Genomic DNA, 22,454 nt, shown 5'->3' with positions numbered 1-22,454 from the left:
GCCTGAGTGAGACGCCCGACAAACATTTCAAGTTGTTGACCAAAGAAAAGCACAATATGGGACCTTTAAAGTGGAACATGATGTTCATTACAAGTGTGTTATGTCCGCCATCATTGTTTGATGGCTACATGTACACAGTCGACCAGCTGCTACTGTAAACACTCCAGCATACTAAATATTAGCCGTGAGCAGCAGCTTGATGCATAATATTTTATTGTCACAAGCGGGAGCTTTAATGTGCTTGCTCTTTTTTTTTCTTTTTTTTTTTTTTTCTTTTTTTTCTCCCCCCCCCCGGCTTGGTGGTCAAGTGTTTAAAGTCGTTGTTGGTCGCTGCAAATCCGGTTGCTCGGCCTTATCAGCGGGACAGACCCCTCGCGTCCTAATCGCTGTGTCCCAGAGACAGCCGCCAGCGCGGATGGGTGAGCAGCATCCAGCAGTAAAAAAAAAAAAAAAAAAAGGAATGGAAACGGGGGGGGGGGGGGTTATGTTTATACCTCTAAGGTTACATCAAGTGACAACCGCTTTACAGCTCAGTGCATAACTGAGACCAAGTCCTTTTATTGAGGAGGAGGAGGGAGGTTTATGTGCAGTACAGTCCACAAGTAAGTCTTTTTTTTTTTGCAAGGTGCCATCTTGGCAGCATCCTTGGGAAAATAAATGTGACTCAGGTCCCTTGATGATTTTTTTTTTTTTTTTTTTTTAAAGCTGTCTGTGTTATCGCTGACCTTTTGCGGCGTTGATAGCTTGGTGTTAAGTCCCGCCTCACGCGGCATTCTGGCGTTTTACAAATGAGGCGCGCCGCCGATTGAGCTGGAATGCTAACGAACCTCCGCCAAGGCCGACCATGGCACGCACGGCTGCGTAGAGCGAGCATTTTCATTGGGATGTGTAAAAAAAAAAAAAAAAGGCTAAGGGAGATGGTAAAGAAAATAGAGGTTTGGATTAGCATTGGACCGATAAATGCGTTAAAATGTAATATCGGAAATTATCGGTATAGTTTTTTTTATTATCGGTATCTTTTTTTAATTTTTATTTTTTTATTATTAAATCAACATACAAAACACAAGATAAACTTACAATTAGTGCACCAACCCCCAAAAAACTCCCTCCCCCATTTACACTCATTCACACTCATTCACACAAAAGGGTTGTTTCTGTCTGTTATTAATATTCTGGTTCCTACATTATTAGTTAGTACTGCAAAGGGTTCTGGGTATTTGTTCTGCTGTGTTTATGTTGTGTTACGGTGCGGATGTTCTCCCAAAATGTGTTTGTCATTCTTGTTTGGTGTGGATTCACAGTGTGGCGTATATTTCTACCAGTGTTATAGTTATTTATATGGGCACCCTCAGTGTAACCTGTATCGCTGTTGCATTCCCGTGTCAGAATGGATGAAAAGCGGACGTTAAAGGCAATGCCTTTAAGTCACGCCCCCAAGACTGTGGTCCGGGTGGACTACAAGATATAATGACTGATCAATCAATCAATTAATCAATGTTTATTTATAGAGCCCTAAATCACAAGTGTCTCAAAGGGCTGCACAAGCCACAACGACATCCTCGGTACAGAGCCCACATAAGGGCAAGGAAAAACTCACCCCAGTGGGACGTCGATGTGAATGACTATGAGAAACCTTGGAGAGACCGCATATGTGGGTAACCCCCCCCCCCCCTCTAGGGGAGACCGAATGCAATGGATGTCGAGTGGGTCTGACATAATATAGTGAGAGTCCAGTCCATAGTGGATCCAACATAATAGTAAGAGTCCCGTCCATAGTGGGGCCAGCAGGACACCATCCCGAGCGGAGACGGGTCAGCAGCGCAGAGATGTTCCCAGCCGATGCACAGGCGAGCGGTCCACCCCGGGTCCCGACTCTGGACAGCCAGCACTTCATCCATGGCCACCGGACCTGTGCCCCCCCCCCCCCCTCCACAAGGAAGAGGGGAGCAGAGGAGAAAAGAAAAGAAACGGCAGAGTCTATTTAAAGGCTAGAGTATACAAATGAGTTTTAAGATGGGACTTAAATGCTTCTACTGATGAACACCTTCGTTGGATAATGAAGGTTGCCTCAGCTCAAAGCCTGAACCCCGACATTAATGAACTAGCATTCAAGAAAAGATGGCAGGTATCTGGCTTGGGCACATCAGATTAGATCAGTGTGTTGCAAACTGGGCAGTTTAAAGTCCTGAATGGTTGGTTTATTCATTGTTATTTTATTTTCAAATGTATTAGCCTGTGTAAAAAGTTAATGTTGATATTCACCTCAGAAGGCTTCAAATAGAAAAGAGGCATTCAATTTTTTTTTTAAATTGTATTTGATATGTCATTGATATTTTTTAATTATTATTATTGTTATTTGAAACTCGATTTTACGTGTCACTATAAAGTTATATAAGCCTTGCTTGTTCAATATTCAATGCAAAACTTGCGGCTTTGTTCAGTTTTAAATTTTGGCCCACTCTGTATTTGAGTTTGACACCCCTGCTTTAGGAGCTGCGTACTTTTCTCAACGTCTAAGCAGAACAAAATCGATGCAACAGTTGTGTAGCGGTCTGGTTGGAGAAAAATAGGTGCCGCTTGTTGTTGTTGTTGTGTGGCAGGAAGCGGGAACTGTGCGGGTAATGAAATGACATTATGCTAATGCCTTGGCAGCCGGCGGAATACAGGTAGGCTTGTTAACCCGCAGCTGATTGTGATACATTGTGTTCCATTCTCCACACTTGATTTAGCGCCGTGACTGGTTTAAGGGAAAGACAATTGGATCGGTGCTATTGATAATTACTTTTTAATGTGCCGCACTCATCATGTCCAATTTCATGGCCCTTAGGCAGCTGATCGCAGATTTAATCAACGCGTCGTCGCGGGCTATACTTAAACGTCCTGGGGGGGAAGAACGGTCGTGGTCGTCGGCGTCCGCCCCGAGCCGGACATCCTGTGACGGGCACTGGGAGTGTGGGGGTTTCCCAGGCCGTTAGCTTACGGGTAATCATGGCGCTAGAAATAGAAGACGTTGTTGTCTCTGCGTATTGTTTTACTGAAGAATAGTTTTTGTTCCACATGCTGGAACCACATGTTGGTCCGCATTGCCGGCAGTAAGTCGGACACGTTTCCGGTGAGGGTTGGACTCCGCCAAGGCTGCCCTTTGTCACCAATTCTGTTCATAACTTTTATGGACAGAATTTCTAGGCGCAGTCAAGGCGTTGAGGGGATCTGGTTTGGTGGCTGCAGGATTAGGTCTCTGCTTTTTAAACATGATGTAGTCCTGATGGCTTCATCTGGCCAGGATCTTCAGCTCTCACTGGATCGGTTCGCAGCCGAGTGTGAAGCGACTGGGATGAGAATCAGCACCTCCAAGTCCGAGTCCATGGTTCTCGCCCGGAAAAGGGTGGAGTGCCATCTCCGGGTTGGGGAGGAGATCTTGCCCCAAGTGGAGGAGTTCAAGTACCTCGGAGTCTTGTTCACGAGTGAGGGAAGAGTGGATCGTGAGGTCGACAGGCGGATCGGTGCGGCGTCTTCAGTAATGCGGACGCTGTATCGATCCGTTGTGGTGAAGAAGGAGCTGAGCCGGAAGGCAAAGCTCTCAATTTACCGGTCGATCTACGTTCCCATCCTCACCTATGGTCATGAGCTTTGGCTAATGACCGAAAGGACAAGATCACGGGTACAAGCGGCCGAAATTTGTTTCCTCCGCCGGGTGGCGGGTCTCTCCCTTAGAGATAGGGTGAGAAGCTCTGCCATCTGGGGGGAGCTCAAAGTAAAGCCGCTGCTCCTCCACATCGAGAGGAGCCAGATGAGGTGGTTCGGGCATCTGGTCAGGATGCCACCCGAACGCCTCCCTAGGGAGGTGTTTAGGGCACGTCCGAACGGTAGGAGGCCGCGGGGAAGACCCAGGACACGTTGGGAAGACCCAGGACACGTTGGGAAGACTATGTCTCCCGGCTGGCCTGGGAACGCCTCGGGGTCCCACAGGAAGAGCTGGACGAAGTGGCTGGGGAGAGGGAAGTCTGGGCTTCCCTGCTTAGGCTGCTGCCCCCGCGACCCGACCTCGGATAAGCGGAAGAAGATGGATGGATGGATGGATGCTGGAATAAATATTCATCATTACGTTTTGTGGGGGGGTTTTCAGAAAGTAAGTCCAGTCCATTGTGGATCTAGCATAATAGTGAGAGTCCAGTCCATAGTGGATCTAACATAATAGTGAGAGTCCAGTCCATAGTGGATCTAACATAATAGTGAGAGTCCAGTCCATAGTGGATCTAACATAATAGTGAGAGTCCAGTCCATAGTGGATCTAACATAATAGTGAGAGTCCAGTCCTTCGGCGTGGCGAAGTTGGTAGAGTGGCCGTGCCAGCAATCGGAGGGTTGCTGGTTACTGGGGTTCAATCCCCACCTTCTACCATCCTAGTCACGTCCGTTGTGTCCTTGGGCAAGACACTTCACCCCTTGCTCCTGATGGCTGCTGGTTAGCGCCTTGCATGGCAGCTCCCTCCATCAGTGTGTGAATGTGTGTGTGAATGGGTGAATGTGGAAATAGTGTCAAAGCGCTTTGAGTACCTTGAAGGTAGAAAAGCACTATACAAGTATAACCCATTTATCATTTATTTATTTATTTATAGTGGATCTAACATAATAGTGAGAGTCCAGTCCATAGTGGATCTAACATAATAGTGGGAGTCCAGTCCATAGTGGATCTAACATAATAGTGAGATTCCAGTCCATAGTGGATCTAACATAATAGGGAGAGTCCAGTCTATAGTGGATCTAACATAATAGTGAGAGTCCAGTCCATAGTGGATCTAACATAATAGTGAGAGTCCATTCCATAGTGGATCTAACATAATAGTGAGAGTCCAGTCCATAGTGGATCTAACATAATAGTGAGAGTCCAGTCCATAGTGGATCTAACATAATAGTGAGAGTCCAGTCCATAGTGGATCTAACATATTAGTGAGAGTCCAGTCCATAGTGGATCTAACATAATAGTGAGAGTCCAGTCCATAGTGGATCTAACATAATAGTGAGAGTCCAGTCCATAGTGGATCTAACATAATAGTGAGAGTCCAGTCCATAGTGGATCTAACATAATAGTGAGAGTCCAGTCCATAGTGGATCTAACATATTAGTGAGAGTCCAGTCCATAGTGGATCTAGCATAATAGTGAGAGTCCAGTCCGTAGTGGATCTAACATAATAGTGAGAGTCCATGCAGTCCATAGTGGATCTAACATAATAGTGAGAGTCCAGTCCATAGTGGATCTAATAGTGAAAGTCCAGTCCATAGTGGATCTAACATAATAGTGAGATTCCAGTCCATAGTGGATCTAACATAATAGTGAGATTCCAGTCCATAGTGGATCTAACATAATAGTGGGAGTCCAGTCCATAGTGGATCAAACATAATAGGGAGAGTCCAGTCCATAGTGGATCTAACATAATAGTGAGAGTCCAGTTCATAGTGGATCTAACATAATAGTGAGATTCCAGTCCATAGTGGATCTAACATAATAGGGAGAGTCCAGTCCATAGTGGATCTAACATAATAGTGAGAGTCCAGTCCATAGTGGATCCAACATAATCCAGTCCATAGTGGGGCCAGCAGGAGATCATTGAATGAGAAGGCGTGTCCAAACTTTTGGCCTGTACTGTATACTTACAGTGTGTACATAAAACCTCGATTAAGGTTTTTGGATGTTTTTAGAGCGCTTAATAGGCGGAATAGAGCAACTCGCATTGACTCCATTGGTAGCTGACTTTTAATAACCTTTATTTATGATTTAGAATTCATTAAAAAAGAAAAATGTCTGTTATTGTCTTACTGTACATAAGGATTGGGAATGATATTAAAAAAAAAAACATTTCCTCAGTTTTTTTCCAGTTTCCTAGTTGGTCCACCTTGTTATTCCGTTGGCCACCATCGCCATTTATCAGACGCTCATGGACGTTTATTTGTGAGCGTGTGGGGTGAACGAGTCTTCCCGACACACGTTGTTTCTGTCTCGGCATCCCTGCGTCCAAACCGAACACAACACGGTCTACTCCCAGCTGTAATTAAGGATTCAGGTTGTGATGTAATACTTATTATTCACTTTGGCTTTATAGGCGAGCCTTTTTAAAAAAAATTTTTTATTTCACTTCCATTAAAAGTTCAACGAGCACCATGCTACTCTAATAAGCTTTAATGATGAAACGTTAACGTTTGTGTTAGCCAAAAAGCAGGGCGAGCCTCCCATTTATGTATTTTTTTTTCTCTTGTACTTTGCCAGCATGTGTCACAATGCAAAAAGTCTGAATGCTAATCTCCTTCTCTGTTGTTTCCCCTTCTTTCTCTCCTCATCCCTGCCAACGTCCTCCTCTTGGTCCGCGTAGGAGCTGCACAGATTCCAGGTATGTGGTTGCCTTTTTTTCCTGTACTCTTCATGAAAGTGTAGTTTTTTATCTTACTCCTTTACTTGATGTAAAACCCCTCCTCAATTTTCTTATATCATATTATATATATATATATATATATATATATATATATATATATATATATATATATATATATATATATATATATATACATACATGCATATATATATATATATATATGCATGTATTCGGGCGGGGGTAGCGGGGGGTGTATATTGTAGCGTCCCGGAAGAGTTAGTGCTGCAAGGGGTTCTGGGTATTTGTTCTGTTGTGTTTATCTTGTGTTACGGTGCGGATGTTCTCCCGAAATGTGTTTGTCATTCTTGTTTGGTGTGGGTTCACAGAGTGGCGCATATTTGTAACAGTGTTAAAGTTGCTTATACGGCCACCCTCAGTGTGACCTGTATGGCTGTTGACCAAGTATGCCTCGTTTTACACCGCATATATTATGTGACTGGGCCGGCACACTGTTTGTATGGAGGAAAAGCGGACGTGACGACAGGTTGTTTAGGGCGCTAAAGGCAGTGCCTTTAAGGCACGCCCCCAATAATGTTGTCTGGGTGGAAACCGGGAGAATGGTTGCCCCGGGATTTTCAGGAGGGGCACTGAAATTCGTGAGTCTCCCGGGAAAATCGGGAGGTTGAAACCGATACCGATAATTTCCGATAGTACATTTTAAAGCATTTATCGACCGATAATATATTATCGGACATCTCTAGTCTATTTGCTTGTTTTTTGGGGGATTTTTGTTGGTATTATGGCTGTCAGGGCAGCACGGTGTCACAGGGGTTAGTGCATGTGCCTCACAATACGAAGGTCCTGGGTTCGATGCTGGGCTCGGGATCTTTCCGTGTGGAGTTTGCGCGACCTCGAGAGGGACAAGCGGTAGAAAATGGATGGATGGATGGATTATGGCTGTCAGTGAAGAAAAATCCCTAAATTAGTTGCACCTATTAATAAGCCTCAGGGTTCAAAGTGACAGAACGACACTCTACTTGAAAGCACCTAATGGAAGGAAACCGCAGCACCTGCAGTGAGCAAATTCGTCCAGAAGATGGTGCCATAGCACAAACAATAAAACACCCTCTGAGTGTTTTTTCAATCAATCAATGTTTATTTATGTAGCCCTAAATCACAAGTGTCTCAAAGGGCTGCACAAGTCACGACGACATCCTCGGTTCAGAGCCTACATAAGGGCAAGGAAAAACTCACAACTCAGTGGGACGTCAATGTGAATGACTATGAGAAACCTTGGAGAGGACCCCCCCCCCCCAGGGAAGATCGGATGCAATGGACGTCGAGTGGGTCTGACATAATATTGTGAGAGTCCAGTCCATAGTGGATCTAACACAATAGTGAGAGTCCAGTCCATAGTGGGGCCAGTGTCAGCAGGGGCACCGCTAGGGATTTTGGGCTCCATGAAAAGAATCTTTACAGGGCCCCCAACACAGTGTCATTATCTTTTCTGTATTATAATTTCATCATCATTAGGGGCCTCTCTGGGCCCCCCTCCATCATGGGCCCCTAGAATCCGTCTCCTTTACCCCCCCTTTTCAGCGCCCCTGAGTGTCAGGTTCAAACACTGATGACATCTATTAATCAGACAAAAAGCAAGGAACCATGCAGAGACAGAGTTCAATTTAGTTCATGAGGAGAACGCATGGAGCTGCACACTTAGTCACAGTCTCGCCCTACGCTCTAAGTTTCAGCTCTCGCGTCCCTCTATTTATTCAGGAGTTCCACAGTCAACATCACTAAGGCCGCCTCTAAAAGGAGTGGTCACATATATTATGCAAAGCAGGTCCAGTACGCACAATAGGTGACGGAATGCGCTGGGGCCCTTGTGATTTCGCCTTGTCTCCGCTTCGTCCTAGTCTTCGTTGAGGTCCTTGAAGTCTCTGCTTCGTCCGCATGCTGTCGTCTTATCTCCGTTGAGGTCCTTGAAGTCCTTGGCTGTTAGCGGGCTAAAACAAAGATAACATCTGCGGCTGAGGCCACCCCTCAGACAAGGAGTTTCGTCCTTGTACAGATACAAAAGTCTAACTTGAGCACAATAGCTAATAACTAAAGCAATGGACTTTGAGCATACTAAAGTTGTATATACATGATTATTCTAACAGCCAGCCACTATGGACTGGATTGTTTATTTTTTTACTATGGCCAGCAGCGATGGAAAATTCATAATTTCATCTCTCCATCTTGTAAGCCGCAGGGCTCCAAGTGTGGGAAAAAAAGTAGTGGCTTATAGCCCGGATATTACGATAATGTTATGTTTTTTTAAAAGTTGTTTTAAAGTCTTCGACAAAAAAAGCAATGAACAAAAGCGCTACTCATAACAATAATCCAGCCGCCTGGCTGACAAATGCCTCCAAGCTTTCAGGTGGTGAGGATTGTAGCACGCTACTATTTGAATTTACGGCGTGTTTTCCTGCCAACGACGTTTTTACGTCGCTCTCCCCGGGTTTACCTGTCACTCCGCGCAGCAGCGCTCTTGTTTGCTCGGTGTGCTGATCAATAAAAGGGAGGACGGCGAGAGGAAGGAGCCTTATCCGTGTGTGCACAGGGCGCCTCTCTAAACACACAAACACACATGCACGCTCCCACTGTAGATTAATGGCTGAATCAATCACACGTGCACACTGTTTGCTTGTCGGCCCCTTTCCCTTTCTTTCGGCTATCAGCCTCTTCCTCGCGGTAAGTATTCGCCGGCAGACAATTGCACCGGCACGGGATACGTCTTTGCCCGTGCAATGTCAATAGTCCCCCGGTCCAATCCGCCACGATCTATATTTGTCATCCGCCAGCACTTGGAGATTAGAATGTGGCGGCGGAAATTCGGTGCAGCTACCTATAGGAAATGTATCGCGTTCGTAATTGTGAACGTCGAGAACCATTCCATGTTACATGTTAACTGGGGTGAATCGTACTCTTCAATCTAAGTGGAGTGTGTAGTGTTTTATATCACAACCAAAGTGAATAGCATTGGATCGCATTGTAATCTAGTCAGTTGTATGGTATCACACTGAAATTGGGCTGGGTCAATAAAACAATATCAATATATATCGCAATAGACACGTAATCGATATCAATAAAAAATGTGTTTGATAAAATCTACATATATATAAATATATATATATACATATATATATATATATATATATATATATATATATATATATCACACGTTAGGTCATCCCTACAAGCCTGCTTCGCAGGTTTCCTTGCTCGTCAGGGGATTTTATAAAACCTGCGAAAACAGGCTTGTAGGGATGATATAGTCTATGTGTTTTTTTCCTGACCTAACGTATATTCCACTCTACCCCGGTATTGAGCACTGTATAACGGATAAACCACAGAAACCTCAACTATATGTATATATATACAGGTAAAAGCCAGTAAATTAGAATATTTTGAAAAACTTGATTTATTTCAGTAATTGCATTCAAAAGGTGTAACTTGTACATTATATTTATTCATTGCACACAGACTGATGCATTCAAATGTTTATTTCATTTAATTTTGATGATTTGAAGTGGCAACAAATGAAAATCCCAAATTCCGTGTGTCACAAAATTAGAATATTACTTAAGGCTAATACAAAAAAGGGATTTTTAGAAATGTTGGCCAACTGAAAAGTATGAAAATGAAAAATATGAGCATGTACAATACTCAATACTTGGTTGGAGCTCCTTTTGCCTCAATTACTGCGTTAATGCGGCGTGGCATGGAGTCGATGAGTTTCTGGCACTGCTCAGGTGTTATGAGAGCCCAGGTTGCTCTGATAGTGGCCTTCAACTCTTCTGCGTTTTTGGGTCTGGCATTCTGCATCTTCCTTTTCACAATACCCCACAGATTTTCTATGGGGCTAAGGTCAGGGGAGTTGGCGGGCCAATTTAGAACAGAAATACCATGGTCCGTAAACCAGGCACGGGTAGATTTTGCGCTGTGTGCAGGCGCCAAGTCCTGTTGGAACTTGAAATCTCCATCTCCATAGAGCAGGTCAGCAGCAGGAATGGTTTGGGGTGCCATGTCATCTGCTGGTGTCGGTCCACTCTGTTTCCTGAGATCCAGGGTCAACGCAGCCGTCTACCAGCAAGTTTTAGAGCACTTCATGCTTCCTGCTGCTGACCTGCTCTATGGAGATGGAGATTTCAAGTTCCAACAGGACTTGGCTCCTGCACACAGCGCAAAATCTACCCGTGCCTGGTTTACGGACCATGGTATTTCTGTTCTAAATTGGCCCGCCAACTCCCCTGACCTTAGCCCCATAGAAAATCTGTGGGGTATTGTGAAAAGGAAGATGCAGAATGCCAGACCCAAAAACACAGAAGAGTTGAAGGCCACTATCAGAGCAACCTGGGCTCTCATAACACCTGAGCAGTGCCAGAAACTCATCGACTCCATGCCACGCCGCATTAACGCAGTAATTGAGGCAAAAGGAGCTCCAACCAAGTATTGAGTATTGTACATGCTCATATTTTTCATTTTCATACTTTTCAGTTGGCCAACATTTCTAAAAATCCCTTTTTTGTATTAGCCTTAAGTAATATTCTAATTTTGTGACACACGGAATTTTGGATTTTCATTTGTTGCCACTTCAAATCATCAAAATTAAATGAAATAAACATTTGAATGCATCAGTCTGTGTGCAATGAATAAATATAATGTACTAGTTACACCTTTTGAATGCAATTACTGAAATAAATCAAGTTTTTCAAAATATTCTAATTTACTGGCTTTTACCTGTATATATTTATATATATATATATATATATATATATATACACACATATATATGTGTGTATATATGCATGTGTGTGTATATATATATATATATATATATATATATATATATATATATATATGTGTGTGTATGTATATATGTATATGTACCGGTATATATCCCTCCATTCCATTCATTTTCTACCGCTTATTCCCTTCGGGGTCGCGGGGGGCGCTGGAGCCTATCTCAGCTACAATCGGGCGGAAGGCGGGCTACACCCTGGACAAGTCGCCACCTTAGTCGCCACCTCATCATATATATATGTGTATATATATATATATATATATATATATATATATATATATATATATATATATATGTATATATATATGTATATATATATATATATATATATATATATATATATATATATGTGTGTATGTATCATTCATCGGCGGTCACTCGAACGAGTATGACGATCCTCCTGGTAGGGGTGTATCCCTTTATGGAGAATGCCTAAGCGTGACTTTGTTTAACGTGGGGAGACTGGTGCACAGACAGTCACCACACGATCCTTGACAGAATCGGGTCAGGGTCAAGTGGCATGGAGTCCAAGACGATGGGGACCCTTTTCTGCTGCAGCCTTCTCCCGCCATCGCAGCCGTTGTGGTAGTTCTTAAATCTATCGTCGTCCGCCTGCTCCGCCGTTGAGGTCTTCACCGGATACCTGGCTAAGGGGCAGTCAGGTACCAGGCCTTTGCCAAGGGCCACCTGGGGTAACAGTAGTAAAGGGGTTAACCTCCTAGTGCCCCAAGACCCCATAGAGGAGCCTCCACTGCCGGATGCACTTTAACGTCATGCCCATATATATATATATATATATATATATATATATATATATATATATATATATATATATATATATATATACACACGTTAGGTCAGGAAAAAACAGAGGCTATTTCATCCCAACAAGCCTGTTTCGCAGCTCTCCAGGGGACTTCAGGGATCCCCTGAAGAGCAGGCCAATTAAAATCAGAGGAAGGTTGGATTTTAAATTAAATTGTTAACATTTAGTATATATATATATATATATATATATATTTTTTTTTTTTTTTTCCCCATAGGTCATAAAAATATCAATAATTATCAATATCTACTAAAATTTAAAAAACTTGCGTCGTGATACAGTTTTCAGCCATTTTGCCTGTTCCGAGAGTGAATCATATTGTTTTGAATTGTAATTGGAGTAAATCGTACTCTTGTCGCGTTCACATTGTATCGTATTGTAACCAGTGAATTGTATTGTATTCCATCGGAATCAGGGTGAATCGTACAGTAACGCATCGTAATCAAAGTGAATTGTGATGTACTATGTCATCATCAGCTTGGTACAGCTGTAAAATATCACATCGTAATTGGAGTAAATCGCACCGTATCACTTCTTAATTTCAGTGACTCGAATTGTAATGTTTCGTAATGGGAGTGAATCGTAGCATATTACATGGATTTTTACATACGCATTTCAAAGCTAACGTGTTAACGCATGCTATTAATCACGAAAAATGCTCTCATTGATCATGTACTGTATGAACGGAGATAAATCCCACAATTTAGACACATTAATTTTATCACATCGTAATTGAGGTGAACCGTGGCGTATGGTGTAATTGTATCATTTCGTAATCTGAGTGAATATTATGTATTACTTGGTAATCCGAGTAACTCGTATTAAATTGCATCAAACTAGGAGTGAGTCCCATTTTATCGGCTTGTAATCTATGAACTGTATTTCCTTGCGTCACAACCAAAGTGACTCATACTGTAACACTTCGCTTCTAATGAGTATTACATCAGAACTGGAGTTATCGTACCGTGTCGCATTTTAATCAAAGTAAATTGAATTTTACTGCATCAGAGAGTGAGTTGCATTGGAATCGAGTCAGTTGTGTTGTATCACATCGTAACTGGAGCGGATCGTGTTGTTTGGCATCGTAATGTTAGTTTTGTCTTATTGTAACTCGATTGAATTGTACCGATTTATTATTGTGATCAAAAATAATTGTATGGCAGTGCCAGCGACTATTCACTTCGTAATTAGCGTGAACCGCATTTATCGGATTCTAATCGGTGAATTTTACTGTATCACTTCCTAATCGAAGAGAACAGAACCGTAAAGTAGTGTAATACGTCGTAACTGGGGTGGATCATATTGTAAAATATCGTAATCTGAGTGAACATTATCGTATGCCATTGTAACCAGATTTAATCGGAATTGAAATCGGAATTCAGGGTGAATTGTATCGTATCGCCTTTTAATGGTGTGTGTTGTTTACATTTTTAATTGCCGTGAATCGCGTTGTTATCGCATTTTATTCCGGATTGCATCCAATCATCAAAGTTAAAAAAGAAAATACAGAAGAACTATATTCGGATTTTACACAAATGCCAATAAAAAGGTCAGACAAAGACTTCCAAGCGATTCAATTACATGGAAAATGTTAACATTTAAAGCCCACCCTTTGTCATTGCATCAAATGTGATTAATTATGCTGAAAAGAAACAAGGTTACAGAAGTACGCAATCATTTGGGCCAATCAACCCCAGGCTGATATTTACAGTACGGCGTACTGCTATTAAATATTCAGTCTCCACTAATCTCATTTAAAAACTTGCCATCCCTCAACGGAGGGAGGTGTGCTCCGTCATTTTTTTGCGATGATTAAATAATGTTGGGTCTTAATGAAGTTAGCAGGGGAGTGATAAATGGCGGCGTGCGGCCCTTTTAAACTTTTAAAAGTCGCTCGCCGGTGTATAAATAACGGTTTAGAGGCTGAAGGTATTTTATTTAGATATACTACAGCCATTCCTTTACCACTTTTGTGTTTGGGGTCGTTGTCCTGTTGGAACACCCAACTGTGCCCAAGACCCAACCTCCGGTTCCCAACTCTGTACAAACCCCGTTTCCATATGAGTTGGGAAATTGTGTTAGATGTAAATATAAACGGAATACAATGATTTGCAAATCCTTTTCAAGCCATATTCAATTGAATATGCTACAAAGACAACATATTTGATGTTCAAACTGATAAACTTTCTTTTTTTTTTTGCAAATAATCATTAACTTTAGAATTTGATGCCAGCAACACGTGACACAGAAGTTGGGAAAGGTGGCAATAAATACTGATAAAGTTGAGGAATGCTCATCAAACACTTATTTGGAACATCCCACAGGTGAACAGGCTAATTGGGAACAGGTGGGTGCCATGATTGGGTATAAAAGTAGATTCCATGAAATGCTCAGTCATTCACAAACAAGGATGGGGCGAGGGTCACCACTTTGTCAACTAATGCCTGAGCAAATTGTCGAACAGTTTAAGAAAAACCTTTCTCAACCAGCTATTGCAAGGAATTCAGGGATTTCACCATCTACGGTCCGTAATATCATCAAAGGGTTCAGAGAAGCTGGAGAAATCACTGCACGTAAGCAGCTAAGCCCGTGACCTTCGACCCCTCAGGCTGTACTGCATCAACAAGCGACATCAGTGTGTAAAGGCTATCACCACATGGGCTCAGGAACACTTCAGAAACCCACTGTCAGTAACTACAGTTGGTCGCTACATCTGTAAGTGCAAGTTAAAACTCTCCCATGCAAGGCGAAAACCGTTGATCAACAACACCCAGAAACGCCGTCGGCTTCGCTGGGCCTGAGCTCATCTAAGATGGACTGATACAAAGTGGAAAAGTGTTCTGTGGTCTGACGAGTCCACATTTCAAATTGTTTTTGGAAACTGTGGACGTCGTGTCCTCCGGACCAAAGAGGAAAAGAACCATCCTGATTGTTATAGGCGCAAAGTTGAAAAGCCAGCATGTGTGATGGTATGGGGGTGTATTAGTGCCCAAGACATGGGTAACTTACACATCTGTGAAGGCGCCATTAATGCTGAAAGGTACATACAGGTTTTGGAGCAACATATGTTACAACGTTACCATGGACGCCCCTGCTTATTTCAGCAAGACAATGCCAAGCCACGTGTTACATCAACGTGGCTTCATAGTAAAAGAGTGTGGGTACTAGACTGGCCTGCCTGTAGTCCAGACTTGTCTCCCATTGAAAATGTGTGGCGCATTATGAAGCCTAAAATAGCACAACTTAAGCTGTACATCAAGCAAGAATGGGAAAGAATTCCACCTGAGAAGCTTCAAAAATGTGTCTCCTCAGTTCCCAAATGTTTACTGAGTGTTGTTAAAAGGAAAGGCCATGTAACACAGTGGTGAACATGCCCTTTCCCAACTACTTTGGCACGTGTTGCAGCCATGAAATTCAAAGTTAGCAAAAAAAAAAAAAAAAGTTTATGAGTTTGAACATCAAATATGTTGTCTTTGTAGCATATTCAACTGAATATGGCTTGAAAAGGATTTGCAAATCATTGTATTCCGTTTATATTTACATCCAACACAATTTCCCAACTCATATGGAAACGGGGTTTGTATATGTGGAAGCATGGCTGTGGAGAGTATTGTATAATAATAATCAATATGGCTCCATAGTACAGTACGTACAGTATGTTTCTCGCAACGCTATTGTCCGAACTTTGATATGATAAAAAGAACGAGTTAAGATGAATGAACAAACATCCAAAGAAAGGTTTAGTCCTGAGTGTTATTTAAAGTTGTGATCAGCTCCCCGTGCTGCTTTCCTGCATGCTTGACAAACTTGACTTTTCCACCAATTAGAGCCGTGATTGATTCACTGCTGGAGCTCTTTCAATGTGCTGCCAATACAACACTCATTGTTTGCTGCCAATACAACACTCCTTGTTTCTTGTTGATAGTTTGCTTTTACCCGACAATCTACTTGTCCTTTACAAGTATTTTGGGGCCATTCACTGAGGCAGGAGTCGGCAACCCCAAACAATACGAAATAAAAATTCTGTCTGGAGCCGCAAAAGACTAAAGGCCTTATATAAGTGTTATACATGAATATGTAATCTATATTAGCTATATTAGCCTACTATCAAAATGACTTTAAACGTCTTATATAAGTGTTATAATGAAGGCAACACATGATGTAAGTGTCTTTATAAGCTATATTAGCCTACTATCAAAATGACCCTAAAAGTCTTATATAAGTGTTATAATGAAGGCAACACATGATGTAAGTGTCTATATTAGCTATATTAGCCTACTATCAAAATGACCTTAAAAGTCTTATATAAGTGTTATAATGAAGGCAACACATGATGTAAGTGTCTTTATTAGCTATATTAGCCTACTATCAAAATGACTTTAAACGTCTTATATGAGTGTTATAATGAAGGCAACACATGATGTAAGTGTCTATATTAGCTATATTAGCCTACTATCAAAATGACCTTAAAAGTCTTATATAAGTGTTATAATGAAGGCAACACATGATGTAAGTGTCTATATTAGCTATATTAGCCTACTATCAAAATGACCTTAAAAGTCTTATATAAGTGTTATAATGAAGGCAACACATGATGTAAGTGTCTTTATTAGCTATATTAGCCTACTATCAAAATGACTTTAAACGTCTTATATGAGTGTTATAATGAAGGCAACACATGATGTAAGTGTCTATATTAGCTATATTAGCCTACTATCAAAATGACCTTAAAAGTCTTATATAAGTGTTATAATGAAGGCAACACATGATGTAAGTGTCTTTATTAGCTATATTAGCCTACTATCAAAATGACTTTAAACGTCTTATATGAGTGTTATAATGAAGGCAACACATGATGTAAGTGTCTATATTAGCTATATTAGCCTACTATCAAAATGACTTTAAACGTCTTATATAAGTGATATAATGAAGGCAACACATGATGTAAGTGTCTTTATTAGCTATATTAGCCTACTATCAAAATTACTTTAGACGTCTTATATAAGTGTTATAATGAAGGCAACACATGATGTAAGTGTCTTTATAAGCTATATTAGCCTACTATCAAAATGACCCTAAAAGTCTTATATAAGTGTTATAATGAAGGCAACACATGATGTAAGTGTCTATATTAGCTATATTAGCCTACTATCAAAATGACCTTAAAAGTCTTATATAAGTGTTATAATGAAGGCAACACATGATGTAAGTGTCTTTATTAGCTATATTAGCCTACTATCAAAATGACTTTAAACGTCTTATATGAGTGTTATAATGAAGGCAACACATGATGTAAGTGTCTATATTAGCTATATTAGCCTACTATCAAAATGACCTTAAAAGTCTTATATAAGTGTTATAATGAAGGCAACACATGATGTAAGTGTCTATATTAGCTATATTAGCCTACTATCAAAATGACCTTAAAAGTCTTATATAAGTGTTATAATGAAGGCAACACATGATGTAAGTGTCTTTATTAGCTATATTAGCCTACTATCAAAATGACTTTAAACGTCTTATATGAGTGTTATAATGAAGGCAACACATGATGTAAGTGTCTATATTAGCTATATTAGCCTACTATCAAAATGACCTTAAAAGTCTTATATAAGTGTTATAATGAAGGCAACACATGATGTAAGTGTCTTTATTAGCTATATTAGCCTACTATCAAAATTACTTTAGACGTCTTATATAAGTGTTATAATGAAGGCAACACATGATGTAAGTGTCTTTATAAGCTATATTAGCCTACTATCAAAATGACCCTAAAAGTCTTATATAAGTGTTATAATGAAGGCAACACATGATGTAAGTGTCTATATTAGCTATATTAGCCTACTATCAAAATGACTTTAAACGTCTTATATAAGTGTTATAATGAAGGCAACACATGATGTAAGTGTCTTTATAAGCTATATTAGCCTACTATCAAAATGACCCTAAAAGTCTTATATGAGTGTTATAATGAAGGCAACGCATGATGTAAGTGTGAAAATTTTCTAGGAAAATACTCATCGTTAGCGGGCCTAATCACAAAAAGTTGAGCTTTAAAAATAACATTTTAGAGTGAATGTTAATTAAGGTCCACATTGTAACATTTACTCATATTTATTAGCAGGGACGCCGCTAGGGATTTTGGGCCCCATGAAAATAATCTTTACAGGGCCCCCAACACAGCGGCAACATTTTTTGATGCTATTTTACATACAATTATGGGCCCCCCTCCATCATGGGCCCCTGGAATCCGTCTCCTTTACCCCCCCCCCTTTCGGCGCCCCTGTTTATTAGTACTTTACAACTCGCTTAACTGCGTTTATTCTTGAGACGCCGAATGCGCTAGTCCTCATGGGAAATGTGCTCTTCCTTCTGGCAAAACACTCCCGCTTTGCTCCACCGGCGTCGCCAAAATCAACCGAAACTGAAAGTTTTCAGGAATGGACCTTAGCTACACAAAGTCCTTGACATACAAAAATCAGCTGTCAAAAAAAAAAAAAAAAGAGGAAGTGGAAACCTATCAGAATAAACGGTGCTGAACATCACTAAACACTGGCGATCATCCTCGACTCGGCTTAGTCGGAGTAATATTTTCTTTTGCGTCTGAAGTGTTTGGTGGACTTATTCCCGTCGGACGCAAATTGCAACATCGGACTTAAGTCCTGCTTTATTCACGCCGCCTGGAAGTGGAGATGTAGTTTCAAGGAGACTCCCCGTGGAGCTTTGCTACGATAAGATGCTGCAGTGTCCTCCAGCCGCCTCCCTCATTCTCCCAGCATGCACTTGTGTTTATCTGGCCCCGCCTCCCTCTCTCTCTCTCTCTCTCTCTCTCTCGCTCTATCTCTGCCTCGCTCTATCTCTCAGATATTTCCGCTTTGGGCGCGCTCCTGCGGACCGCAGCTGCTTCCCCGACGCATTCATCGCTTCCACGCACCTGACGCCCACGGGCGTGGAGCCACGTGTTATCAACATGTGTGGACACGCGTGGCGTTTGAGGGAGAGAAAAAAAAAAGGGAAAAAGTCAGGCTGATGCAAACATCACTTAAGCGATGTTGACACTCGCTCGCTCTTGACCCTCCATTTTCCCGTGTTGCAACACCTTCTGTGTGCCTCACGCTCTGCGCCCACGTTACTGTCGCTTTAAGAAGCGGTCGCTGTCCCTTTAAGAGGCCAGCAGTCCTGCGGTGTGTTTACTTGTGCAAAGCCAGACAGTTAACATCATATATGTTAATATGTACTCCAATTAACACACAAATAGCACGCAAGCCAGTCATTTTCAAAAGGTAAACATGGCAGGCAAACTAGGAGCTCGCGGCTACGCAGCAGCCAAGCACACAATAACACACAAGCTAAAACAGTGTAAAACAGCACATTTGTCAGTATCAAATATGTATAGTTGCATCTTACTCACGCGAACAAAGTCTCTGAGGCACAAGGGTATAGGAAAGTATCCAGTAACAAACGTGTCCGCATCATAAAACAGTGTAAAACGGCACATTTGTCAGTATCAAATATTTATAGTTGCATATTACTCATGCGGACAAAGTCTCCGTAGCACAAGCGTGTTGGAAAGTATCCAGTAACAAACGTGTCCGCATCATAAAACAGTGTAAAACAGCACATTTGTCAGTATCAAATATTTAAAGTTGCATCTTACTCACGCCAACAAAGTCTCCGAGGCACAAGGGTGTAGGAAAGTATCCAGTAACAAACGTGTCCGCATCATAAAACAGTGTAAAATGGCACATTTGTCAGTATCAAATATCTATAGTTGCATCTTACTCATGCGGACAAAGTCTCCGTAGCACAAGCGTGTTGGAAAGTATCCAGTAACAAACGTGTCCGCATCATAAAACACAGACTCGGACTTGCGACTGTAGTTGCAACTTGAGGTCGTACTTGCAAATCAGCTCATTTTAAATGATAATTTTGAATCAAAAAAACGCTGCCAAAGTAAGTAAAGTAAGGCTCCACTTTCCCCAAAAATGCTTTAGCTTGATGCTAATATACATTGGCTTTGCTATTGACATGCTACTGATTAGCATTAGCGATTTTACATGGCGATTTCAACACCTCCAAATTTGTTGACGAAAACCCCAACTAAGATGCACGTTACAATCAAACGGCTGGTGTGTAATAAGTGCCATACTTACTGTATTGACTGCCATTTAACGTCTCCGACTTGCTACTGTAGTTGCAACTTGAGGTCGTACTTGCAAATCAGCTCATTTTAAATGATAATTTTGAATCAAAAAAACGCTCCCAACGTAAGTAAAATAAGGCTCCACGTTCCCCCCCAAAAAAAATTCTAGCTTGATGCTAATATACATTGGCTTTGCTGTTGACATGCTACTGATTAGCATTAGCGATTTTACATGGCGATTTCAACACGTCCAAAATTGTTAACAAAAACCACAACTAAGATGCATGTTACAATCATACGGCTGGTGCATATTAAGTGCCATATTGACACCACCAGTATTGACACTTTTTAGGGCGCAACAGACAAACCAACACACCATAAAGTACACACTACTGCAATCTAACGTCTCCGACTTGCAACTGTAGTTGCAACTTGATGTCGTACTTGCAAATCAGCTCATTTTAAATGACATTTTTTGAATCAAAACAAGTAAGGCTCGTCCCCCCCCCCCCAAAAAAACGCTCGAGCTTGATGCTAATATACATTGGCTTTGCTATTGACATGCTACTGATTAGCATTAGCAATTTTACATGGCGATTTCAACACCTCCAAATTTGTTGACGAAAACCACAACTAAGATGCACGTTACAATCAAACGGCTGGTGCGTAATAAAGGCCATACTTACAGTATTGACACTTTTTAGGGCGCAAGAGACAAACCGACACACCATAAACTACAAACTACTGCCATCTAACGTCTCCGACTTGCGACTGTAGTTGCAACTTGATGTCGTACTTGCAAATCAGCTCATTTTAAATGATATTGTATATAAAAAAAAATGCTCCCAATGTAAGTAAAGTAAGGCTCCACTTTCCCAAAAAATGCTCTAGCTTGATGCTAATAGAAATTGGCTTTGCTATTGACATGCTACTGATTGGCATTAGCGATTTTACATGGCGATTTCAACACTTACAAATTTGTTGACGAAAACCACTACTAAGAAGCACGTTACAATCAAACAGCCGGTGCATAAGTGCCATACTTACAGTATTGACACTTTTTAATTTGCAACAAACCAACACACCATAAACTACACACTACTGCAATCTAACGTCTCAGACTTGCATCTGTAGTTGCAACTTGATGTCGTACTTACAAATCAGCTCGTTTTGAATTATATTTTTTTGTTAAAAAAAAACGCTCCAACGCAAGTAAAGTAAGGCTCGTTCCCCCCCAAAAAACACTCTAGCTTGATGCTAATATACATTGGCTTTGCTATTGATATGCTACCGAGTAGTATTAGCGATTTCACATGGCGATTTCAACACCTCCAAAATTGTTGACGAAAACCACAACTAATATGCATGTTACAATCAAACAGCTGGTGTGTAATAAGTGCCATACTTACTGTATTGACACTTTTTTAGGGCGCGACAGACAAACCGACACACCATAAACTACACACTACTGCCATTTAAAGTCTCGGACTTGCTACTGTAGTTGCAACTTGATGTCGTACTTCCAAATCTGCTCGTTTTGAATTATATTTTTTTGATTAAAAAAACAAAACGCTCCAACGCAAGTAAAGTAAGGCTCGTTCCCCCCAAAAAAAACACTCTAGCTTGATGCTAATTTACATTGGCTTTGCTATTGATATGCTACCGAGTAGCATTAGCGATTTCACATGGCGATTTCAACACCTCCAAAATTGTTGACGAAAACCACAACTAATATGCATGTTACAATCATACCGCTGGTGCATATTACGTGCCATACTTACAGTATTGACACTTTTTAGGGCACAACAGACAAACCAACACACCATAAACTACACACTACTGCAATCTAACGTCTCCGACTTGCAACTGTAGTTGCAACTTGATGTCGTACTTGCAAATCAGCTCATTTTAAATGACATGCTAATATACATTGGCTTTGCTGTTGACATGCTACTGATTAGCATTAGCGATTTTACATGGCGATTTCAACACGTCCAAAATTGTTAACGAAAACCACAACTAAGATGCATGTTACAATCATACGGCTGGTTCATATTAAGTGCCATATTGACATCACCAGTATTGACACTTTTTAGGGCGCAACAGACAAACCAACACACTATAAACTACACACTACTGCAATCTAACGTCTTGGACTTGTGACTGTAGTTGCAACTTGATGTCGTACTTGCAAATCAGCTCATTTTAAATGACATTTTTTGAATCAAAACAAGTAAGGCTCGTTCCCCCCCCAAAAACGCTCGAGCTT

The 22,454-nt window shown here is 41.2% G+C and overlaps 1 protein-coding gene across 4 annotated transcripts in view; it reads left to right on the top strand.

Moving 5' to 3' along the window:
• The window catches only part of cadm1a (cell adhesion molecule 1a), an 817,394-nt gene that overhangs the window by 620,598 nt on the left and 174,342 nt on the right, over nucleotides 1-22,454 (top strand). For all 4 annotated transcript variants that reach the window (XM_061962826.2, XM_061962825.2, XM_061962824.2 and 1 more), the window contains exon 2: nucleotides 6,368-6,385. In XM_061962826.2, the coding sequence (XP_061818810.2) occupies nucleotides 6,368-6,385 (18 nt within the window). The remainder of the gene's footprint in view (nucleotides 1-6,367; nucleotides 6,386-22,454) is intronic.

This window comes from Nerophis lumbriciformis, linkage group LG09 (assembly GCF_033978685.3).
Source record: "Nerophis lumbriciformis linkage group LG09, RoL_Nlum_v2.1, whole genome shotgun sequence".
NCBI lineage: Eukaryota > Metazoa > Chordata > Actinopteri > Syngnathiformes > Syngnathidae > Nerophis > Nerophis lumbriciformis.
The sequence above is the reverse complement of the archived record's forward strand: the minus strand, read 5'-3'. Positions and strand labels throughout refer to the sequence as shown.